Source organism: Cryptomeria japonica, chromosome 6 (genome assembly GCF_030272615.1).
Source record: "Cryptomeria japonica chromosome 6, Sugi_1.0, whole genome shotgun sequence".
Classification (NCBI taxonomy): Eukaryota; Viridiplantae; Streptophyta; class Pinopsida; order Cupressales; family Cupressaceae; genus Cryptomeria; species Cryptomeria japonica.
The window spans coordinates 29,921,898-29,942,684 of record NC_081410.1 but is presented as its reverse complement, the minus strand read 5'-3'; the positions used below and the strand labels follow the sequence as shown (position 1 = coordinate 29,942,684).

At 35.8% G+C, this 20,787-nt stretch overlaps 1 protein-coding gene across 1 annotated transcript; it reads right to left on the bottom strand.

Moving 5' to 3' along the window:
• Positions 1 to 10,302: 10,302 nt before the first annotated feature.
• LOC131069985 (ATP-dependent 6-phosphofructokinase 6) lies at positions 10,303 to 16,994 on the bottom strand. Its single transcript, XM_058005534.2, has 14 exons — positions 16,509 to 16,994; positions 14,670 to 14,716; positions 14,429 to 14,468; positions 14,241 to 14,303; positions 14,016 to 14,153; positions 13,639 to 13,797; positions 13,481 to 13,534; positions 13,045 to 13,113; positions 12,694 to 12,823; positions 12,346 to 12,386; positions 11,728 to 11,952; positions 11,540 to 11,588; positions 11,176 to 11,330; positions 10,303 to 10,909 (listed from the first exon to the last, which is right to left on the bottom strand). Exons 1-14 carry the CDS (start codon positions 16,785 to 16,787, stop codon positions 10,604 to 10,606), a joined length of 1,755 nt encoding a protein of 584 aa, XP_057861517.2. The 5' UTR covers positions 16,788 to 16,994; the 3' UTR covers positions 10,303 to 10,603.
• Positions 16,995 to 20,787: the final 3,793 nt, after the last annotated feature.

The window sequence follows — 20,787 nt, the reverse complement described above, 5'->3', positions numbered from 1 at the left end:
CATTAAATGCTTGTGAAGACCTCATGGTTACCTTAGAAGGTAAGGGTTAAGGTTAGGCTAAGGTTATCCATTGGATAAAGATTTTACCCAAAGGGTAAACTCTTGTGCAAGGGTTAAAGGGATAACCATGGTCAAAGAAATGAATGCTTGATGAGACCCTTGAATTAGATGAAGGTTGAGTTAGGCAAAAAGTCTCTAACCATGTAAGAAGGTTGAGTTAACCATTAATGGTTTGGAAGACTTTAATGGTTTTCAAAGACTTTGAGGGTTTGAGAAGTGACTTCCCTTTGCTTAGGGATGTGACAATATTTAGGAGATGGATTAAGCTAAATTAGAAGTGATTAGAAGAATCTAGAAGGGGTTTTAGGGAGGCAAGTGGGAGATGTAGGATTTTGCAAGTGGATGGAGGGGAATTTTAATTAAAATAAATTACTTTATTTCAGCAAAAATAGATGCAACTTGCATAAATACAAGTGGGGGGATTAAAATAAATAAATTAGATTTATTTACTTGCAAGGATTAATTTAATTAAATGTAAATTTAATTAAAAGGGGAGAAAGGGGAATTAATTAAATAAAGTGATTTATTTAATTAAAGGATATGAAAGACTTAGGTGAATTTAATTAAATAAGTTGATTAATTCATTTAATCAAATATATGAATGTGAATAAAAGTAATTAAATAGGGGAATGGGTTTAGAATGAATATTAAATATTCACTTAGGAAAGTGGTCATTTTTATGCGTCTACATTTTGCCCCTCTTTGAAGTGACGTGTGTGCACATGTTGATTCAAAGAAAATTATCGGATATGTCGTCAAAAATTTATTGATGTGATGTTGTGTGTCGATATGTTGATGGCGTGCCCCAGATTTGATAAATGATATTGATGATGCCCCCTTAGGAGATGAATCAAGGATTTTGAAAATTTGATTGATTTGATGATCGTTTTTTAATTAATTGCATTTTGAAATTTCGACTGTGTTGAATGTAGTGTAATTGATTCATCTCCTGAAAAAATGATGTTCGATAAGGTTAAAAGTGAGAAAATGAGCAAAATGCATGCCCCACCTACTAACCCTTTTTTACTTTTACCCTATAAAAAGGTAAAAAGTGTTTTTATTTTCATTATTTGCACATTTGACCTCTTGTGATAGTGACACGTGGAGTTTGACAAAAATGTCGGTTCCTTATGCTTCTCACCGATTCGAGTGCATTCGTCGATACTAGAGGCCCGTCGCGTATGGTCCACCTATAAGTTATCTGAATTTTGCCATGTTTGCGTTTGATTTTGTTGATTTTGGTCACGTTTTCCATTTTTTGCTTTGAATTTTGTCATTTTAGCGCGTAGGAGGTCTCGCATAGCGCATACGATAAGCATAGTAGCGCGTAGGGTTTCTTAGCTAGGGTAGTGTCTAGGGTGCTTTCAGCGGTGCGTTGCAAGTATAGGATAGTGCATAGAGTCTTTTGGTGCATAGGTGTAACAGGTGAGCGCGTTGGGAATGTAGGATAGCGCATGGGATAGGCTAGCACATGGGGTTGACAGGTTAGTGCGATGGCAATTTTTGATAGCGCATAGGGCAAATTAGCACGTAGGGTAAAGAGTATAGCGCGTAGGCGAAGAAGAATAGCGCATGTCTAGCAGCTTAGCATGTGGAAGGGCTGCTTTGGCGCGTGGGGTAAAAATGTTGGTAGAAATGATTTTGGAGTGCGTCGCTTGGGAAAAGAAATGAGGTAGATGGCTTAGGGGTGGATAGGTGCCTGCTGAGGGTTTTGGGATTGGTTTCGAGCCAATGTTTTGCCTGTTGTGATGATGTCTGAGTTTTGATTTCAGAGAGTCTATTGAAATTTATTTTGTTATGAAGTGCCAAGTTGATTGATTGTTTGAATGAGGATCCTGATTTTTTGTTGATGTGGATCTTTAATTTTTACCTTGCAATATGAAATTGATGTCTGATATGAGTTTTGATGCTTGATTTCCGATATGATTCCTGATATGATGCTTGCGATATGGATTTTGAGTTGCTTGTGTTATGGGTCATTGATTTGATTTCTCGATATGGTGCTTGTCTTATGGATCTTTGATTTGATTTCTCGATATGAGTCTTGGATTTTCAATATGGGCCTTTGATTTTCGATATAGATTTGTGATTGTCGATATGGGACTTGATTTGATGCTTCGTTGTTTCAAGTTGATTTTGTTTTGATTGGATATATCGGATAGATATGGGAACTGATGATGGACATTTGTTGTTTTGCAGGCACAACTTGGTGTACTCCAGTCGCGAGAGTGATTTCTGAGACCATGGTCATTGATTCTGCGGTTATCACAAGTGGATAGAGATGTTATTGAGAGGTGTGGTTTATCTTCTTTATTGAACATGCCTCGGTATTTCATAAACTAGGGTTTGCTGACAGCTTTAGCAAAGATGACACAGTGATACAAACACCTTTCATTTGGTGACAGGTGAGATGACAGTCACTCTAGAGGACTGTTATCGGATTATGCGGATTCCAATGATTGGGGCACTATTTCCATAGGAACAGTGATACTACCTATTTAGGTAGGACCGATACAAAGAGACACTATGTGCCAAGTCTTAGACGTAGACTTAACATACAATATTTTATTGGGTCGTCCTTGGATACATGAAATGCAAGTGGTGCCATCAACCTACCATCAGTGTGTCAAATTCCCATATAATGGACAGGAGATTTCCATATCGGCTGACAATAACCCCTTTCAACATTGCAATTCTATGTGGGCAGCTCAAGACAACTTGGTTCCACACAACAGGGAAGCTCCCACTTCCTCAGCATTAGATCATCACCAAGAAAAGCTCAAGTCTTTATCCATGGATTTCAAACAAAAGATGAAAATCAAAGAGCGAGGCATGAGAGAATATTCTTTTGAACCCATGTGCTTATCCAAATTGCCAGCATCACCAAAATCTCATGGACAACCTTCCGCATCAACACATCAAGAAACACAACCCATCACCAAGTTTGATGGCAAATTTATTCAATTGGGCACACTAGCACATGAATCAGAAGAGAAAGACATCCTTAGTTGGCTATACAAGGATGAGGGAGAAGTCAGAGCTGCTACTCTAGAGGTAGCCATACCAACACAATAGTATGGAAAAGGATTCCTGATCATGCAACAGATGGGATACAACAGAAAAAGGACCTTTAGGCAAGTGTTAAGAAGGCATTACAGAACCACTAGACACTCCTTCACAATTTTCTCGAGACAAAACATGAACACAACATACCCCCAAGGCAAAAGCAAAATAAATATCAAAAACCTCAGTGGAAAGCAAAGAAGAAATAAAACAAGGACTCATGGCAAGAGGCACTACACCAAGCAGCATAAACAATAAGGAAAGAGCGAGAACACGAGGAAAAAGAGAAACGACAAGATGAGCTAACTATTCAAAGAGAAGAAGCCTCTTATGAGGAAGTGCACCATATTCAGGAACCTATTCAAAACAAAGCAGAGTCACCTCCTGAAGAAATCACTACTCCCCAAGGAGAAATAGTGTATGAACAAATGCAAAGGGTACAAGTAGGTTTTGATTCGAAACCAGAGAAAAACTACAAGTCTGGTATCAATTATCAGAGATCTCTTTTCACCCTACAACATACCTATCCACAAAACTGAAAGACTCTCAGACCGTACTTCTAAAACTGATTCTAATGACTAAGAATGGGGTAGTTGTTCAAATATTACTGAAGATGTCCCTAAAGGTGATATACACACACCCCTTTCTCAGGAAGGATAGGGTACAGAGTCTCGATTACTTGAATTCGGTCCACACCATATCTACATGGCTAAGGAAAACGAGCAATGACACTACGAGAAAGTCTACATGGAAGATGATACCATCGAAGACCTTGACAATATCATTAACTTAACCAACATCCCAGACAACCTTAATGATACCGCTATCATGAAACTTACCACAGCCGACCTCGACCTACCGAATGACTCTTTACCACTTGTATTTCCTGATTTGATAGACTGGGACGAACCTAAACACCATGATATACCTATTTTCCCAGATGACGTGTCCATTGTCCATTACCTATGTACACTCAACCCGAAAACAAACTCTACTAGCGAACAAAATAATGATAACTGCAATCGGGAGGGTGCCAAGTCTCTCAGTCGCAAAAATGAAAGAAAAAAAGGATCTAATGCTGAAAACTAGTCAATGGCAGCACTAGATCACAACAAAGTCAAAATAAAGGACACATATGAGGGTGAAAACCTTTTTAAGGCACCTAAGGATGGGAGACTTGACACTCTTCCTGAACACTATCAGGAGCGATCACCCATATTGATTGAGCCCACTCAATCAATCAACATTGGTATAGAAGCAGCAGCTAAAAACATACACCTAGCAGAATCACTAACAGAAGAGGAAAAACCAGAGTTTATCAGATTCTTCAAAGAAAAGAAAATCAATTTTGCTTGGTCCTATGTTGATATGCTCGGAATAGATCCAAACTTAATCATGCATCATTTATCTATTGCTCCAGGAGCTAAGCTAGTCAAACATAAATTAAGAAAGATGAATTCGCATGTAGCATTAATGGTCAAAGTTGAATTAAAGAAATTATTAGACGTCGGATTTATTCGACCTATAGACTATGTTATCAATTTTGCTTGGTCCTATGTTGATATGCCCGGAATAGATCCAAACTTAATCATGCATCATTTATCTATTGCTCCAGGAGCTAAGCTAGTCAAACATAAATTAAGAAAGATGAATTCGCATGTAGCATTAATGGTCAAAGCTGAATTAAAGAAATTATTAGACGTCGGATTTATTCGACCTATAGACTATGTTGAATGGATTTCAAACATTGTACCAGTTTCAAAACCAGACGGAAGCATCAGAATATGCACAGATTTTAGAGATGTCAACAAAGCCTGTCCAAAGGATGACTTTCCTTTGCCCAACATCGACATAATTGTGGACCTCATAGCGAGCCGTGCAATGCTATCATTAATGGATGGTTTCTCTGGTTACAATCAAATCAAGATAGCTCTAGAGGATCAAGATAAAATAGCGTACCTTCATGGAGGACTATGTAGATGATTTACTGGCTAAGTCATTCACCCGGGCAAAACATCTAGGCATATTAGATAAAATCTTTCAAAAATTGGAGCAATTGCAACTCAGGCTGAACCCTAAAAAGTGTGTCTTCGGGGTAACATCAAGTAAACTATTAGGCTACATTGTTGTCTGAAAATGGCATTGAAGTAGATCTAGTGAAGGTACAGGCCATCATGGAGATGCCACCTCCCCGGAACATTAGTCAACTCAGATCTCTACAAGGACGACTACAGTCAACTAGGCGATTCATAGCCCAACTAGCAGATAAAAGTCTATCATTCAATCATCTGCTACATAAGAACATACCATTCGGATGGGAAGCTAAATGTGCGGAATCATTCTATCAAATCAAGCAATATCTAATGAACCCACCGGTTCTGGTACCACCAATAGCAGGAAAGCCACTCATTCTCTACATATCAACAACATACATATCATTGGGGGCATTGTTAGCACAAGAAGATCAAGAAGGCAAGGAACGAGCTATATATTACATTAACCGAACATTAAATGGATATGAGTTAAATTATACATTCATTGAGAAAGCTTGTTTAGTTGTGGTATTCGCTTCTCAAAAGTTCCACTATTACATGCTAGCTCACACAATCAAGCTAGTAGCAAAAATTGATCCTCTCAAGTATTTACTCAACAAAGCAGCTCTTACAGGCCGACTGGCTAAATGGGTCATGATTCTTAGTGAGTTTGATATCCAATACATAGAGTGTCGGGCTATCAAGGGACAAGTAATTACAAATCAATTAGTTGAAGCACCACTACCAGATAAGCAACCAATGAAGGTAGAATTTCTAGACAAGGATGTCCTTACTGTTATAATCAAGCAATGGACCCTGTACTTTGATGGTTCCTATACTCAACATGGCTCAGGTGTCGGCATCTTGTTTGTCACCCCTGAAGGACACACCATTCCAAGATCATATAGGCTCATGTTTCCATGCACCAATAACATCGTTGAGTATGAAACCTTGGTCATAGGAATCAAAATGGCTGTAGAATGGAGAATCAGGGAATTAAAAGTCTATGGAGATTCCCAAGTGGTTATAAATCAGATCAACAATGAATATCAGACCAAGGACAACAAGCTACTGCCATACAAAAGAATGGTAGATGACTTCAAATAGTACTTTGTACACATTACCTTCGAGCAAATACCAAGGTTGGACAACAGAGCGGTCGATGCAATGGCTACTATCGTTTCACTGCTACAAATTTTAGAACAACAGAGTCGTTATGAGTTTCTGGTAGAGCAATTGTTTTCCCCAGCCTATGACAATTTTGCTTCTCACGTCATCTATGCCTTAACCAGTTCAGACTCTCCTCTATACAGGACAATCTATGAATACCTTAAAACCAATACCCTACCCATTGACCTATCTCAAAATAAAAAATGCAACTTTATCTGGCAAGCCACTCGTTATACCTTAACCGCTAATACCCTTTACCGCCAAGGTCTAGATGGTACTCTTCTTTGTTGCCTTGATCGTAATGAATCTAGCTCTGCTTTACATGAGTTTCACGAGGGTATCTGTGGCACGCATTTAAGTGGTCCTACTCTCGCTAAAAAACTTCTGAGAATGGGATATTACTGGCCGACAATGGAAAAAGACTTATCAATTTGCAAAGAAATGTCCTAAGTGCCAAATTCATGGCAATCTTATCCATGCACCAGCACAGAAGCTACAACCATTTACAACATCATGGCCTTTCTGTCAGTGGGGACTTGATTTAGTAGGGAAAATCCATCCTACCTCTTCAAATGGACACAAGTTCATTATCACTACAACAGAGTATTTCACAAAATGGATTGAAGCAGTCCCTATGACCACAGTAACTGGAAAACAGATTGCCTCATTTATTCTCAATTTATCTAATTTGCAGATATGACATTCCCAGTTCCATCATCACAGATAATTGATGTCCTTTCAAAAAGCAAGATGTACGAGAACTATGTGAGCAATTCAAAATCCAACATCGTTTCTCTACACCTTACTACCCACAGGGGAATGGTCAAGCAGAGACATCAAATAAAACAATCTTGAAAATCTTAAAGAAGACAATAAATGATGCATGTAAGGATTGGCATGTACAACTCAATCCGACACTCTGGGCATACAGGACTAGCATCAAGACACCTACAAGGGCTACGCCATATTCATTGGTGTATGGATCAGAAGTAATTTTACCTCTTGAAGTAGAAATTTCATCCCTTAGAGTATCTTTAAAAGGCCTCATACTTGATGAGGAGTATCGGGTCAACAGATTGCAAGAACTAGAGCTTCTGGATGAAAAATGATAACATGCCTATGATCACCTCAAAGCATAGCAACAATGCATGTGCAGAAGCTACAATCATAGAGTCATCCCTAGGATTTTTAAAGTAAGTGATCTTGTACTCAAAGAAAATCCCATAAATCAACAAGATCGAGAAAAGAAGGGGAAGTTTGAACCTAACTGGTTGGGTCCCTATGTTATTATATCAACCTATGGATCAGGCGCCTATCAGTTAACAACTTCAGAGGACGATGTGCTCGACGAACCAATCAACAACATCCATTTGAAGAATTTCTACACTTGAGTGGTCTAATGCACGGAAAAATGAAAAATACAAAAAAATCTGAAAAATGCAAAAAAAATAAAAAACAACAAAAAAAAAGGTGCAATAAAAACAAGTGGTGAAAACCTGGCAATAGGCGCTATTTGTGAGGGAACAACTCCTCTATCTACCATTACTCATATCTTTTGCATCCAAGTCAAAGCTAAATGGCCATCGCCCAATACTTTTTACGCAACATTATCCCGAACATACTTAGCGTAGTCACTATCCTTGCTTATCTGAAGATCAATTCCTCATATCCCACCATGGCTTGGTAATCATTGTGAATATCCACATCAATCGACATCTATAACTAGGTGCAGTGTTCCTCTGACTTCAAGCATTCCAACAACAAACAAACAAGAATCACAACGCACCAGAAATGTGTGCGGGAAAAGTGGTGCAATGAAACGGAAATTTTGGTTTCTAGACAAGTCCACACACCAATGGGACTCTTGGTGCAAGTTATGGAGCTATGTTGAATAGCTCAACTCCCTAAGGGATGTTCCATTGTTCTCTATCTCACAGGATCCCTCAAGTAAATGCCTTTGCTCTCAAATCACTGAGCAAAGTGACTTCGGAATGACAACTATGAGGAGGAGGGATGAATGCATTCCTAGTTATGCATGATATTAAATCTGGTATGAATTAAACTAGCATGGATATGATGATAAGATAAAAGATTAGTAAAACCTATCCTGACATGATATACTAGTCTAATATGAGAGTGCTATGATGAAAATGCTTATTAAGATGATTTCTATTCAAAGAGAGACTAAATGCTTGATTAAAAATGATTATGCATGTATGAGATATTTAGATGCTTAGTAAAATGTCTATAAGTTTGATACTAAAGACCTGGATATGAAAATGATAGAAGGAGGGCTCTATTTATAGGAAAAACAAGACAATGGATGGTCAAGATTGGATGATCTTGTCAAGGGCCAAGATTGAAAGTTATCAATCCATGTTTACAATTCTCACCAATGAAATGGTGACAATTGTCAACAAAGATACTGCTTGAGAGGAGATGTAAGGAGCATTAAATGCTTGAGAAGACCTCATGGTTACCTTAGAAGGTAAGGGTTAAGGTTAGGCTAAGTTTATCCATTGGATAAAGCTTTTACCCAAAGGGTAAACTTTTGTGCAAGGATTAAAGGGATAACCATGGTCAAAGCAATGGATGCTTGATGAGACTCTTGGGTTAGATGAAGGTTGAGTTAGACAAAAAGTCTCTAACCATGTAAGAAGGTTGAGTTAACCATTAATGGTTTGGAAGACTTTGGAAGTTAACTTGTTGAAGACATAAAGTCTTTAATGGTTTTCAAAGACTTTGAGGGTTTGAGAAGTGACTTCCCTTTGCTTAGGGATGTGACAATATTTAGGAGATGGATTACTCTAAATTAGAAATGATTAGAAGAATCTAGAAGGGGTTTTAGGGAGGCAAGTGGGAGATGTAGGATTTTGCAAGTGGGTGGAGGGAAATTTTAATTAAAATAAATTACTTTATTTCAGCAAAAACATACGCAACTTGCATAAATACAAGTGGGGAGATTAAAATAAATAAATTAGATTTATTTACTTGCAAGGATTAATTCAATTAAATGTAAATTTAATTAAAAGTGGAGAAAGGGGAATTAGTTAAATAAAGTGATTTATTTAATTAAAGGATATGAAAGACTTAAGTGAATTTAATTAAATTATCTGAGTAATTCATTTAATCAAATAGATGAATGTGAATAAATTTAATTAAATAGAGGAATGAGTTTAGAATGAATATTAGATATTCACTTAAGAAAGTGGTCATTATTATACGTCTGCACATACAATTCTCATTCATTTATGTTTGTTAAGTATATTAAAATTATTAAACGCTTTTTGGAGCATTTTGGAGGTAAATGTGAACAAAATTCATCTCAATATGATTCAACAAATGCTTCTTCTACCACAGTTATTAAATAGATCCCAAGTAATATTCCAAAATTGTGTAAGATCTTGGTCCCACTTAAAATCAAGAAATCCATAGACCATCTTCATCATTCAACAAACGGGTCTTCCGGACTTCCATCATAGTTATTAATTAGATCAAAAGGAATAGGTACTCCAAATTCATGGAATCATAGCAATTCTCGGTCCTCTTAGATTGGTTTTAGAAAATTGAATGTCAATATGACTGGTTTTTAGAAAATTGTATCTCAATCTTCCCCATCCAAAACAGTTATTCAATGCTCTCCAAAATAATATTATTGAATGCCTTCCAGAAACAACTCTAGAATGTCCTGTAATACAGATCAAAACAATTAAGGGTTTCCAGGTTGATATCCTGTTCAACTGCAGTGTATCTTTGCATGTTACAATTGCCTTGACAAGCAATTAAGAGTAAGATGCTGGAATGGATGTAGACTACAAATACAGAAGGTTAGGGCAGTAGCTTTTGCTTGTACCAGCTACCCCAGAAATCTGATTACCAGCTTGCTCTCTTTGAATCAAATTCATTAAATAAATGTGTCGATTTATCAGATGCTAGCGTATAACATGCCTCTTTGAGAAATCAACTTTTAAACAACTGAAAAAGTAAACTTCGAAGCTGGTATTTTCCTCATTGTTGAATCTCAGAAAATTTACAAAGGGAAAGCTCGATGTACTCTGCAGGCTTGTAAAAATTGACATAGAACATGGATTGAAAAAATTGAACCATAAATGTGGTTCATGCCCATGGCATCTCATCTATTGTGTAATTTAGGATATATATAGAGATTTCTTTTACATATTAATAGCTTCAGGTATAAACTATCAACATTGCTTTCAAAACTTTTCATGAAGCTTGAGAAGCATCATAGAATTTTTCATGTAGGGTTGTAGGAACCTTCATATAGCCCCTTCTTTCTCCTTCAGCTTACTTGCCAATTCAACATATGATTTATGCCAAGCTACACCATTTACTTCCAGGGAAGAGTCGCCCTTTTCCCCAGCAAGACCGTTCCCTTCCTGAACAGGAGAAGTGGTTTCCTTTATGTCGGCATCCACTTGTTCTAACAATTTAACTGATTCTTCTTGCATCTTGGTCTCCAGTACCTCTTGTGACCTAAGAAAGCTTGGCTGGTTGGTAGAAGAAAGCAACCTAGCCCACATACGATCAGTGGTCTTCACCTGGTTCTGGCCTTGGGTGACACGCTGCAGAAAAAACAAAAAACATAATTACCTGAGCACTAAGTTCGTTGCAGTCTTATCATATACTAGAAAATTTTACCCCCATTTACAGAACAACATGAATTTAATACATAAATAGTCAGGTATCTTCCTCAAATTTAAAATGCCACCACCATATAGCAAATAGACCTTAAATTTTTCTGAAATCCAAATCTCATCTCATGTCCAACAACTTTGTATGTGTTCATATTGTTATGTATAGCACTCTCAAATTGGGAAGGGAAACTTACAGAAATCGGAATATAAGCATGCCTTCCATTCACTGGTCCAACGGTGAAGCCTGTGTAACCTGCCATGGCTCCATGGACAGCACTTTGTGCAAGCAGAGAGCAGTAAACATTATCTGATGCATTGCTTGGAATGGCACGAATCATGTAAGTTGGATCTGCCAAACCCAAGTGTGCATACCGTAGGATGCATTAAGTTAGTTATAACTTAGAAAAATTGAAAAATATATTCAGAGTACTTAACAATTTACGCCTTGAATGTCAAGATCATCCGTATGTCGAACAATAAAAAGGCTGTAAAATAATAGATAAAGAAAATGACAATGTCTGTAATCAAAAAAGTTATTTCAATTGATAGATGACATACCAATATACTTCAAGTTTATCACTTGTTTGTGCTCCTTAAGAAAATAATCCTGCAAAAAAAGAAAAAAGAAAGGGCTTTTCAGTTGAATCATCATAACTTACAGAATCAGCTGTGACACTTAAGATCAGTTTCAACCTTGTCAAGTAATCTTCATGTTTAGACTTTATACAACACCATTATAGCCTTACCTTGAGGTTTTGAGAGAGCCATAGACCAACATCTTGTAGTAAGCGATTTCCTGAAGCATCACGTTGATCCATACTATGCATAGATTCAGCAATAAGTTCCTGACCAGCACCTTCAGCAACAACAATTACACAATGCCCATTCTCCTGAGTACGTTTCCTGACATATTCACAAAGACCACCTTTTCCTTCAAGATAGAATGGTGATTCAGGAATTAGACAACAATCCTGCACAAAAATGGATGTGAAATCTTAGTCAGAGAAATTGATATTTTCTTCACTCAAAATTTAAAGATCTAATGAAACTATTCATTACTATCATCAGTTTTCATCATTGACATAGTTGTTTATCAGTTTTCATGCATTCTTATCTAGGAAAAGGTTCAATTCAAGTTAGAAGTTCCCTTTATTTGAAACTGATGAATTCAGCAATATAAGACTATTACTGATATGAATTGCCGAAAGAATCACATGACCAATATGTTAAATTACAGTGCGTCTAAATTGTAATTGTTCAAAAGAATCTGGGATCTCTGCTACAAATGATTATCACTGGAAACTAGGCATTCTAACTCACAAAATCACTTTCTCAGTTCAACTAGATAAGAAATGAATCCTTACCACATCACGGCTAGCAAGTGTGGCATACATAGCGATGTATCCTGCACCAGAATAAAAATCCAATCATTTTCTTATGTCTTAAAATTTTGAAAAGTACAAAAACAGAGATTTGATCAAATATTGGTATCTATTTCCAAACTCTAAGAAGTCATTTGTTCCCTAAACTAATCCATCATTCTTCCCATATAATTTGAGACTACATTGTGGATTTGTTCCCAAAAATTAATACCAAAAAGATATTTGCATATGTTTAAAAGTTAAAACTATTGATTTTAATTCCTTTCGCATTGTCCTTGTTAATTTGGATCTACCAAAAATTTGGCCAAGACAGGTGGATGCATGACTTACCACTATAGCGGCCCATAAGCTTCACAAGACCCACACCATTTTCAACACTCTCTGCTTCTACATGAGCTGCATTGATTGCCCTTTGTGCTTCCTCCACAGCAGTGTCAAACCCAAATGACTTATCTATGACCTGAAAATTCATGTCTAATGAAAATCCGTTCACATATGAAGAACAATATCCACATACATAACTTTACGAGATTGTTAAATAAACACAAAGTTAATATTAATGGATCTTAGATAATTTGGAAGTTCATTATCCAAAAAAATGAAATAGTATCCAAATTGGAATTTTGAAGTTCATATTTGTGATGTTACATATCAAATTTTATTATTTAAGGCTCATCATACCACAATATCGTTATCAATGGTCTTAGGAATCCCAGTGACAGTCACTTTCAAGCCACGCCTTCGTATTTCCTGCACAACATTTCAACCTTTATAAACCATTCCACATTCATGAAACTACCAAATCTCGTGAACAGATACTTCAAGCAACATGATAGACGAAAAAGATTATAAATTTTCCAGACGAATCGAGGAAGAATTCATATTTCTTCAACATAAAAGGTCCTAAGGCTTCTTGAAATCACTTGTAAGAAACCTCTTATTTTGGGAGGTACAATAGCATGCCATTAAATTCTCGCAGCGATAAAAAATTGTCTACAATTGGATCCTAGTTTATTTGTTTCACAGTTTGAAAGAATTTTGCCTCAATGTTATAAGTCATCATGTTATCAGCAGAATTCCCATTAAGGTATATTGACAAGATGCATATAGTAAATACCTCATAAATAACACTTGCTCCTCTTTGTGTTCCATCTCCTCCAATAATATAGACCTAGCATACAAAAGCAACTGAAACTTTAAACACATTTGATGGTAACATGGAATCATTGTGTGGCAATAAGACGAACAGACAAGGTCATTGAAAGAATCAAGCACCTGGTTAATGCCACGGTCTTGAATGCTGTCAACTATCTTTGAAGTTGCATGACCACCCCGTGAAGTACCAAGAACGGTACCTCCACGTTTGTGAATATCATTAACAACCTTTCGGTTTAGGGGGATGGTATTTTTAGAGTAAAAACCTTTATAACCTCCCTGCACAAGAAGAACCCATAAGGTTACTTATTCACAAAAAGTTACACAAGAGTTCTGATTAAAGGAAACTTCCAATAATATGGTCAAACATTCGGCTGATTTCTCAAACCAAATCCAATTCAAACTAGGAAAACTTTAAAATCAAAAAAAATTGAACTGCCTCTGGGGAGTATTTTCATTTGCAACATTCAGAACAAAGAACAGAGGAATAAACTTACCTCAATCCCAAGGACATCTTCCACTCCATAAATATTATATAAACTACATACAATTTCACGGATAACAGTGTTAAGCCCTGGGCATAGACCTCCACATGTTACTATACAGGCACGCACTTCATTTGGTTTAAAATAGACCTGTTAAGAAGAATCAGTGTCAAATATATTCAAGTTGAGCAAACTTAAAATTTTGCTTTGAAATCTATTTTCATCAAAGAGACATACATTTTGCCTCGGTCCAGCACGACGAAAATGAAGTCCTCTTGGACTATTCAGTCTGACAACAATCTGGAACTCAGGAAAAGTCACAAATTCAGATATCAAACTAGACTGAAACAAAATAAGATGCACTGAAAAATTAAGTGAACATAGAACAAACGTATGGATTGTACTTCTCAGATAAAAGAACTTACATCTTTTGCAACTACATCATCTGGGTGAACAAAGTACTGCCTGAAAATGGCAATTTCAACATCTTACATTAGAATAAGACTAGACTCAAAAGAAACCTGCTTCTTATTGGAGAGGAATGTGGATTCATTCAAACCAAAATTTCCATAGATGTATATTAAACTAAAATGGATTGCAAAGAAAATCCACGAAGATAAGAACATAAAACTTAAAACATAAACAATTTTTTTTATTCAAACTTACTTGACATCAGCATAAGCAGGGTTGTCTTGCAAAGGATTTGGATAAGTCTGCAGCATACACATAATCCACCAAAAAACCCTAAATTAGTAACAGTCATAGCTAATGTTGTCCATATTTTTAGTTCATTGACATTAAACAACCTCTATATAATCATTTGTAAAATGAAGAAATGTTTTGAGTGGATTATTTTGACAGCAATAGGAGACCAGAGTATATAGAAACAACAATGCACTGTACTTTATAGATAATCGGCTCAGATACAGAAGCATTGTGGACAAAACCATGGTCAGTGAATTTAGCATGATGCAAAAGTTAAAACTTCCAATCTCGCATTCACTAATACAGAAACTGTAAAGCTGGATGCATCAGGCTTTGGAATTAAATGCACAAATTGTTTGTTTTCAGAAAATTTTGCTCTGCTTATACCAAAATCTATAAATGACAATAGCAAAAGTGTCGAGAGGAGCATGACCTCTTTCAAAGAGCTGAAGATCCTTATTGTGACACGTTTTGAAGTCCAAATATAATAAGACACAATACTTGTTAAAGAATTTGCAAATGAGGTATCATACTAAGCAGATTTGATTGTGGAGAAAGATCTAGAATTAAGTGTTCTTGAAACAAAATATTGCTAGGCCTTTCTTGTTGTATGGCCAAGGCTGGGGCAGCTACTCCTATGACGTGACATGTCTCCAAGGTCATCCAAATTCCAGAGCGCTTATGAAGAATTGGTGTAAATAAGGTACCAAGTTAAGTGTGCTTAATTTTAGAGAAAATTATGATTAAGCATGCTTGAACCAGAATAATATTGGTAATTTACTGTTGTAAGGCTGGGGTGATTTCTCCTCATCCTGTGATGTTTTTTCGGTCATCATGTACTAGTTCAAATGAGACATCAAGCTAAGTGGGATGGATTGTGGAGAGGACTATAATTAAGCATGCTTGGTCCGTAATTTTATTAAACTCTACTGTTTTAGAGCTGGAGTGAATCTCTCTGTGATGTGGAGTGGTTCCTAGAACATAAAGATTGCTTACAAGCAACTGATCTAAAGGAGGTACAAAGCCAAGTGGGATTGATACCAAGGAAATCCCTGATTAAGAAATTGAGCCAGATTAGTATTGTGACTTTACTCTTACAGGCTGGGTTGATTCCTCCTGCCATGTGAACTGTTTCCTAAGTCACTGAGATTGCTTACCAGAGACTGGTGTGTATCAACCACGAGAATTTGATGTGGATCATTGCCTAGATCATTGGGGTTGCTTACAAGCCACCAGTATGTGTCCACCTGCTAGAACTTGAACAGAGTGAGAGGCCATTAAGCGTCTCCGGTAGCCAGGGTAGTAGCCCGGGTGGGTATAAGAAGCTTTGCCCTGAATTTGAGGACCAAGCGTCGGCAGTTCAAAATCATATATTATGAATATGGGTCAAGAAAACAGAACACATACTAAAAGGATAGTTGATTCTAAAGCAGAAGGTGGGCAACTGTCTATTGAACACTTTTTGGTTCCACGGTGCTGACTCACTGAGGGCTGCCACTATCACTTCATAACATATTCAATTGCTACAGATCCATTTCTGACATCATAAAAAAGCTAGCGATTGGCTTCGATACCCAACGGTGATAGCTCTGTACTAAGTGGCCCAGATTCACTCCAATGTAAGAGGAGCGCATGTGAATAATTCGACACCATGCAAAAAAACTAATCGAAAGTGTTATTGAACTCAGAGAAATTTCGAAATTATAACAAATTCCCAAAAATAGGGATTAACATTTTGAAGCCTTAATTTTTTAAAAGCTAAATCAAATTTGAAAAATAAAAAAACAAATAAAATCTTACAGTTAAATTAGGTAACCAGTCGGAAAGATGAGGAACATCGTCGATCATGAATCCAGAATCACAGCTTCCATTATTATGCGCAGCCATCACAACCCCAACACCGCTCTTTTTCAACACAAGGCCGCTTAAACTCACATCCTTATAAAGCAGCGTGTGCTTGAGAACCAGCCCGGTCGCACGGCCATGTGACCGGAGGCGCCGCTTAGCCGCACACAGTCTCTCTGAATTCTTTGAATGTGTAGACTGAAGAACGTTGAAATGACCCAGAGAACCAGCCATCTAAATTCAATACTGTTTTTCTTTCAATCAACAATTTTCAAACCAAAGAAATACGAGACGAATGGGTTGCGTTCGAATCACAGCAACAACGAATTATGTAGGTATATGATATTCGCAATGCACCTGAGAATTTTTCCTCTCTTGTTCGATAGTTTCTCGTGTGCTTAGGTGTTAAATAGGCGGCTACAGACAGAACATTCCAAGTCCTGGATTTTGTAATTACTGGCGTATGGAAATGTGCTTTCTCTTAACTGCGGTTGGGTCTCGTGGGTTTGTGGTTTGACTGGAGGACAAGTGGGTTTGCTTTGAATACTGGCTACAACTGCCCTTGGTCCTCCAACATGTGAGGAGCCGCCAAGTAGAAGATGCGCGTTGTTTAAGCTTTTGCCGCCTAGACGAGACCCACGTGTTTACGTGTTGGGCCTTCCGCTGTACAAGTCGCCTTTGAAGAATAAAATTGAGTTTGATTCTATTTCAGATCCTTCTAGTACAAACATCTAGGTAGATAGGTACATACATATGTTTTTAACTTACAATTGATCTAATTTTTATAGGTAATTTGGTATCTAATTAGGCTATAATTAGGTTACATATGATGCAAAATGGTCTCTTTCAATAGATTCAATTAGCTAATTTTTAATTATTTATTATTAATTATATCTTGATTTCCACCTTTCAAGTGCCACTCATTTTAAGTTTAACTGATCAATCAATGTGTATCTCAATCATGCCATCAGTTTAACTTCTTAATTATCTCAATCTAATATCTAATATTAGATTGAAAGTGTCCTTATATAGAAGGAATATAAAAGAAAAGTATAATAATAATAATAATACTAATAATAGTTTGATAATATAAAAATAATAATATAATCATATCTTAATAATGGTTTAATATTAATTACAATATCATAATATAATAATAATAATAATAAATTTTAAAGTGGAATAATGAACAAATATGATAGGCGTACTTTACCTATATCCTCTAAAGATAGGTATTGTAGTTTTAGTTAAATAGATATTATTTTTATTAAGAGGTTCTTTCAATGGTATGTTGGTTAAGTGGTGGTATTGTTGTGACCACCAAGGTTCATGCGATCACAAGCGGCCAGCGTTTGAAGAATAAAATTGAGTTTGATAATATTTATCTAATTTTTAGAGTTAATAAGACTTATTATACTTACATATGATGCAAAACCTTTGTCTCTTCCCATACATTCAATTAACTAATTTTTTAATTATTTATTACTAATTATATCTTCATTTCCACCTTTCAAGTGCGGCTCATTCTAAGTTTAACTAATCAATCAATGTGTGTATCTCAATCATGTCATCATTTAACTTTGTAATTATCTCAATCTAATATTAGATTGAAAGTGTCCCTATATAAAGTCCATTTTTTTCTAAGAATAAAGATACGAAGGAATATTAAGAAAAATATAATAATAATAATAATTTGATAATATAAAAATAATATATATAAACATAATAATATAATCATATCTTAATAAAGGTTTAAAATTTATTGCAATATAATAATAATAATAATAATAATAATAATAATAATAATAAATTTTAAATTGGAATAATGAACAAATATGATAGGCGTACTTTACCTATATGCTCTAAAGATAGATATTCTAGTTTTAGTTAAATAGATATTATTTTTATTAAGAGGTTCTTTCAATGGTATGTTGGTTAAGTGGTGGTATTGTTGTGACCACCAAGGTTCATGCAATCACAAGCGATCAGCCTTAAACCCCACACACTAAGCAACATATTAAGTCTAGAGGATGTTAGTCAACTTTGTCCCTCACTTTTCATAGCTCCAGGCCAAAAGTTGATCTAATGAGCTCACGTGAAATGAACTCCAGAGGGCATGTTGTGCCACACGTGCCAGAATTGTGGTCATGTGAAAAAGTTTACCTAACACTTCAAAAAAATATTATTTTTATTAAATCATAAATTATTGATTAGGGAGATGTGACATAAAAAATTCCTTCCTGAATCACATTTTGTAATAGTATTTATAAAAAATATATTTTTCTTATAATAGTTATCCTATTAAAAATTTGTAATAAAAACATGTCTTACTTAACCTATAACTATTTTTTTAATCTTATTTTATGATTTTAAATTTTATATAATATATAAAAAATATGAAAAAAAAATTTAATTCATACATATAAATAATAATACTTAATTTCACATACACATAAAAACTTGAATTAAAATTTAGTTTTTCTAAAACTATTTGTCATCATCTATACCATTCTTTTTATTAGAATTATTATTTTTAAATATTAAACTTTTATATATATATATACCTATACCATGATCCAAATATTTACAGAAGAACAATAAATTAAATAAGAACTTTTAAAAAATATCAATCTTCCGAAAAACTAATTCCTACGAACTTGGGTGCAAATCCATTGAAAACTCAAAAGGAGAGTAGAAAAAGAATATAATAAAGACAAAAGTGAAATTTTAAAATTTGAACTAAAACTGAACTTTCCCTTTTTCCTCTCTTATTTTTTCACGTTATTCTTATTATTATATTATTCTAGAAATCTCTCTGTTGTTCTTCTGGATTATGACACCTACCAAAAGTGGTTAGATTTGTATTTCAAGTAAAAACAATTCAAAAATTCCATGAGCGTAGTAAAATAGAGTTTTGTGTTTTTGTGTGTGACTATGTAAGAATTGATCTTAGGCAAAGAAACTAACAATTGGTATCAGAGTCACGGTTGGCTTGAGCAGAGATGGGATCCAATTAGATAGTTGATCCTGGAGTTGGGTGCTTTTATGTTATCAATAAACAGGCTGAAGTTTCAGATGATGAGGCCGAATCAGTCATCGAAAAATTTCTTGGCAGTCTAGACTCGGTAGAGAGTGATGTCCAAGTGGAGGTTGAAACCAAATGTCATTGGTGGGATGGCTGGAAAAAGGAGAAGACTTTGGTTGAAGAAGAAGAGGGTTTGTTGTATTCACTGTTTGAAGAAGAGACTGGTTTGTTTCCCTTCCAAGATGAGGAGGATGCCTCCAGAGGTGAGGAGGATGTAGTCTCGAATCTAGCGAATGAGGATGACCCTGAAGAAGAACAAGCAGATTGCAAAAGTGATGATTTATTGTTTCAGATTACAGCAGTGGAGGCAAAGTGGAATGCATTGATTGCAGGTACTGCACAAAATACAACAAATTCATTCAGTGAGGCAATCGTGAGAATTGGGAGTGACGTTTGTAGGCTATTCACACCTGTACGAGAGTTTTATATTCGGGTATTCAAATCTGATAATGGTGATCTAGATATTCTATTACGAGGGAGCACAAGAACAAGAGACTTTGATGGAGGAGTGTATTATGCATCAACAAATAGTAGTGTTCCTGATTATGGATTACTAGATGAAGTAGTTAGAGAATATGTTTTTAACTCTAATCTGACTTGGAGAAGATTAATTCGCACTATTCATGAACAGAGTTTGGCGACATTAAAATCTTCTCAAGAGTTGGTTGTAGTATGAGCCATGGAATGGAGATGCGGGGAACGTTATAGGTTGTGCCGCTTGGACTTCACGGGGGAGATTGTTGGGTATATGAAGCCCAACAGTCACATGGCTGTTTGTTTTGCCCAGAATACTCTTCATTTTTTATTTGATATGTTTATATAAATGGCTGTGTGTAGCCCATATATGATGTACTGTGTAATTGGATATTGGTTAATAAGAATCCTCCCTGCGTTTCTGGTGGACGTAGCCACTTAGTGGTGAACCACGTTAATCTTGTGTCTTGAGTTCTTTGTTGTGTCTATTATTCTTTCTGCTGTTTTTTGTTCACTATTATGTGTTTTCTCTGCTCGTTTTTAAACTAACAAAGAATACTTATCTTTTCTTTCTTTTAAATAATTTTCAAATTATTATTTTTTATTTGTTAAAACATTAGAAGTTGGCTAGAGAAAAAAGCTAAGATGGAATTTCAATTTATTTTATTTTTTTAA

Bases quoted from the DNA above. Each gene is read 5' to 3' on its own strand.
- LOC131069985 (XM_058005534.2), bottom strand. From the start codon at position 16,787: ATGGCTGGTTCTCTGGGTCATTTCAACGTTCTTCAGTCTACACATTCA. The intron at 11,953-12,345 runs GTAAGGATTCAT...ATTTTTGTGCAG, and splicing joins CACTTGCTAGCCGTGATGTG to GATTGTTGTCTAATTCCTGA. The intron at 11,589-11,727 runs GTAAGGCTATAA...CTTTTTTTGCAG, and splicing joins GGCTCTCTCAAAACCTCAAG to GATTATTTTCTTAAGGAGCA.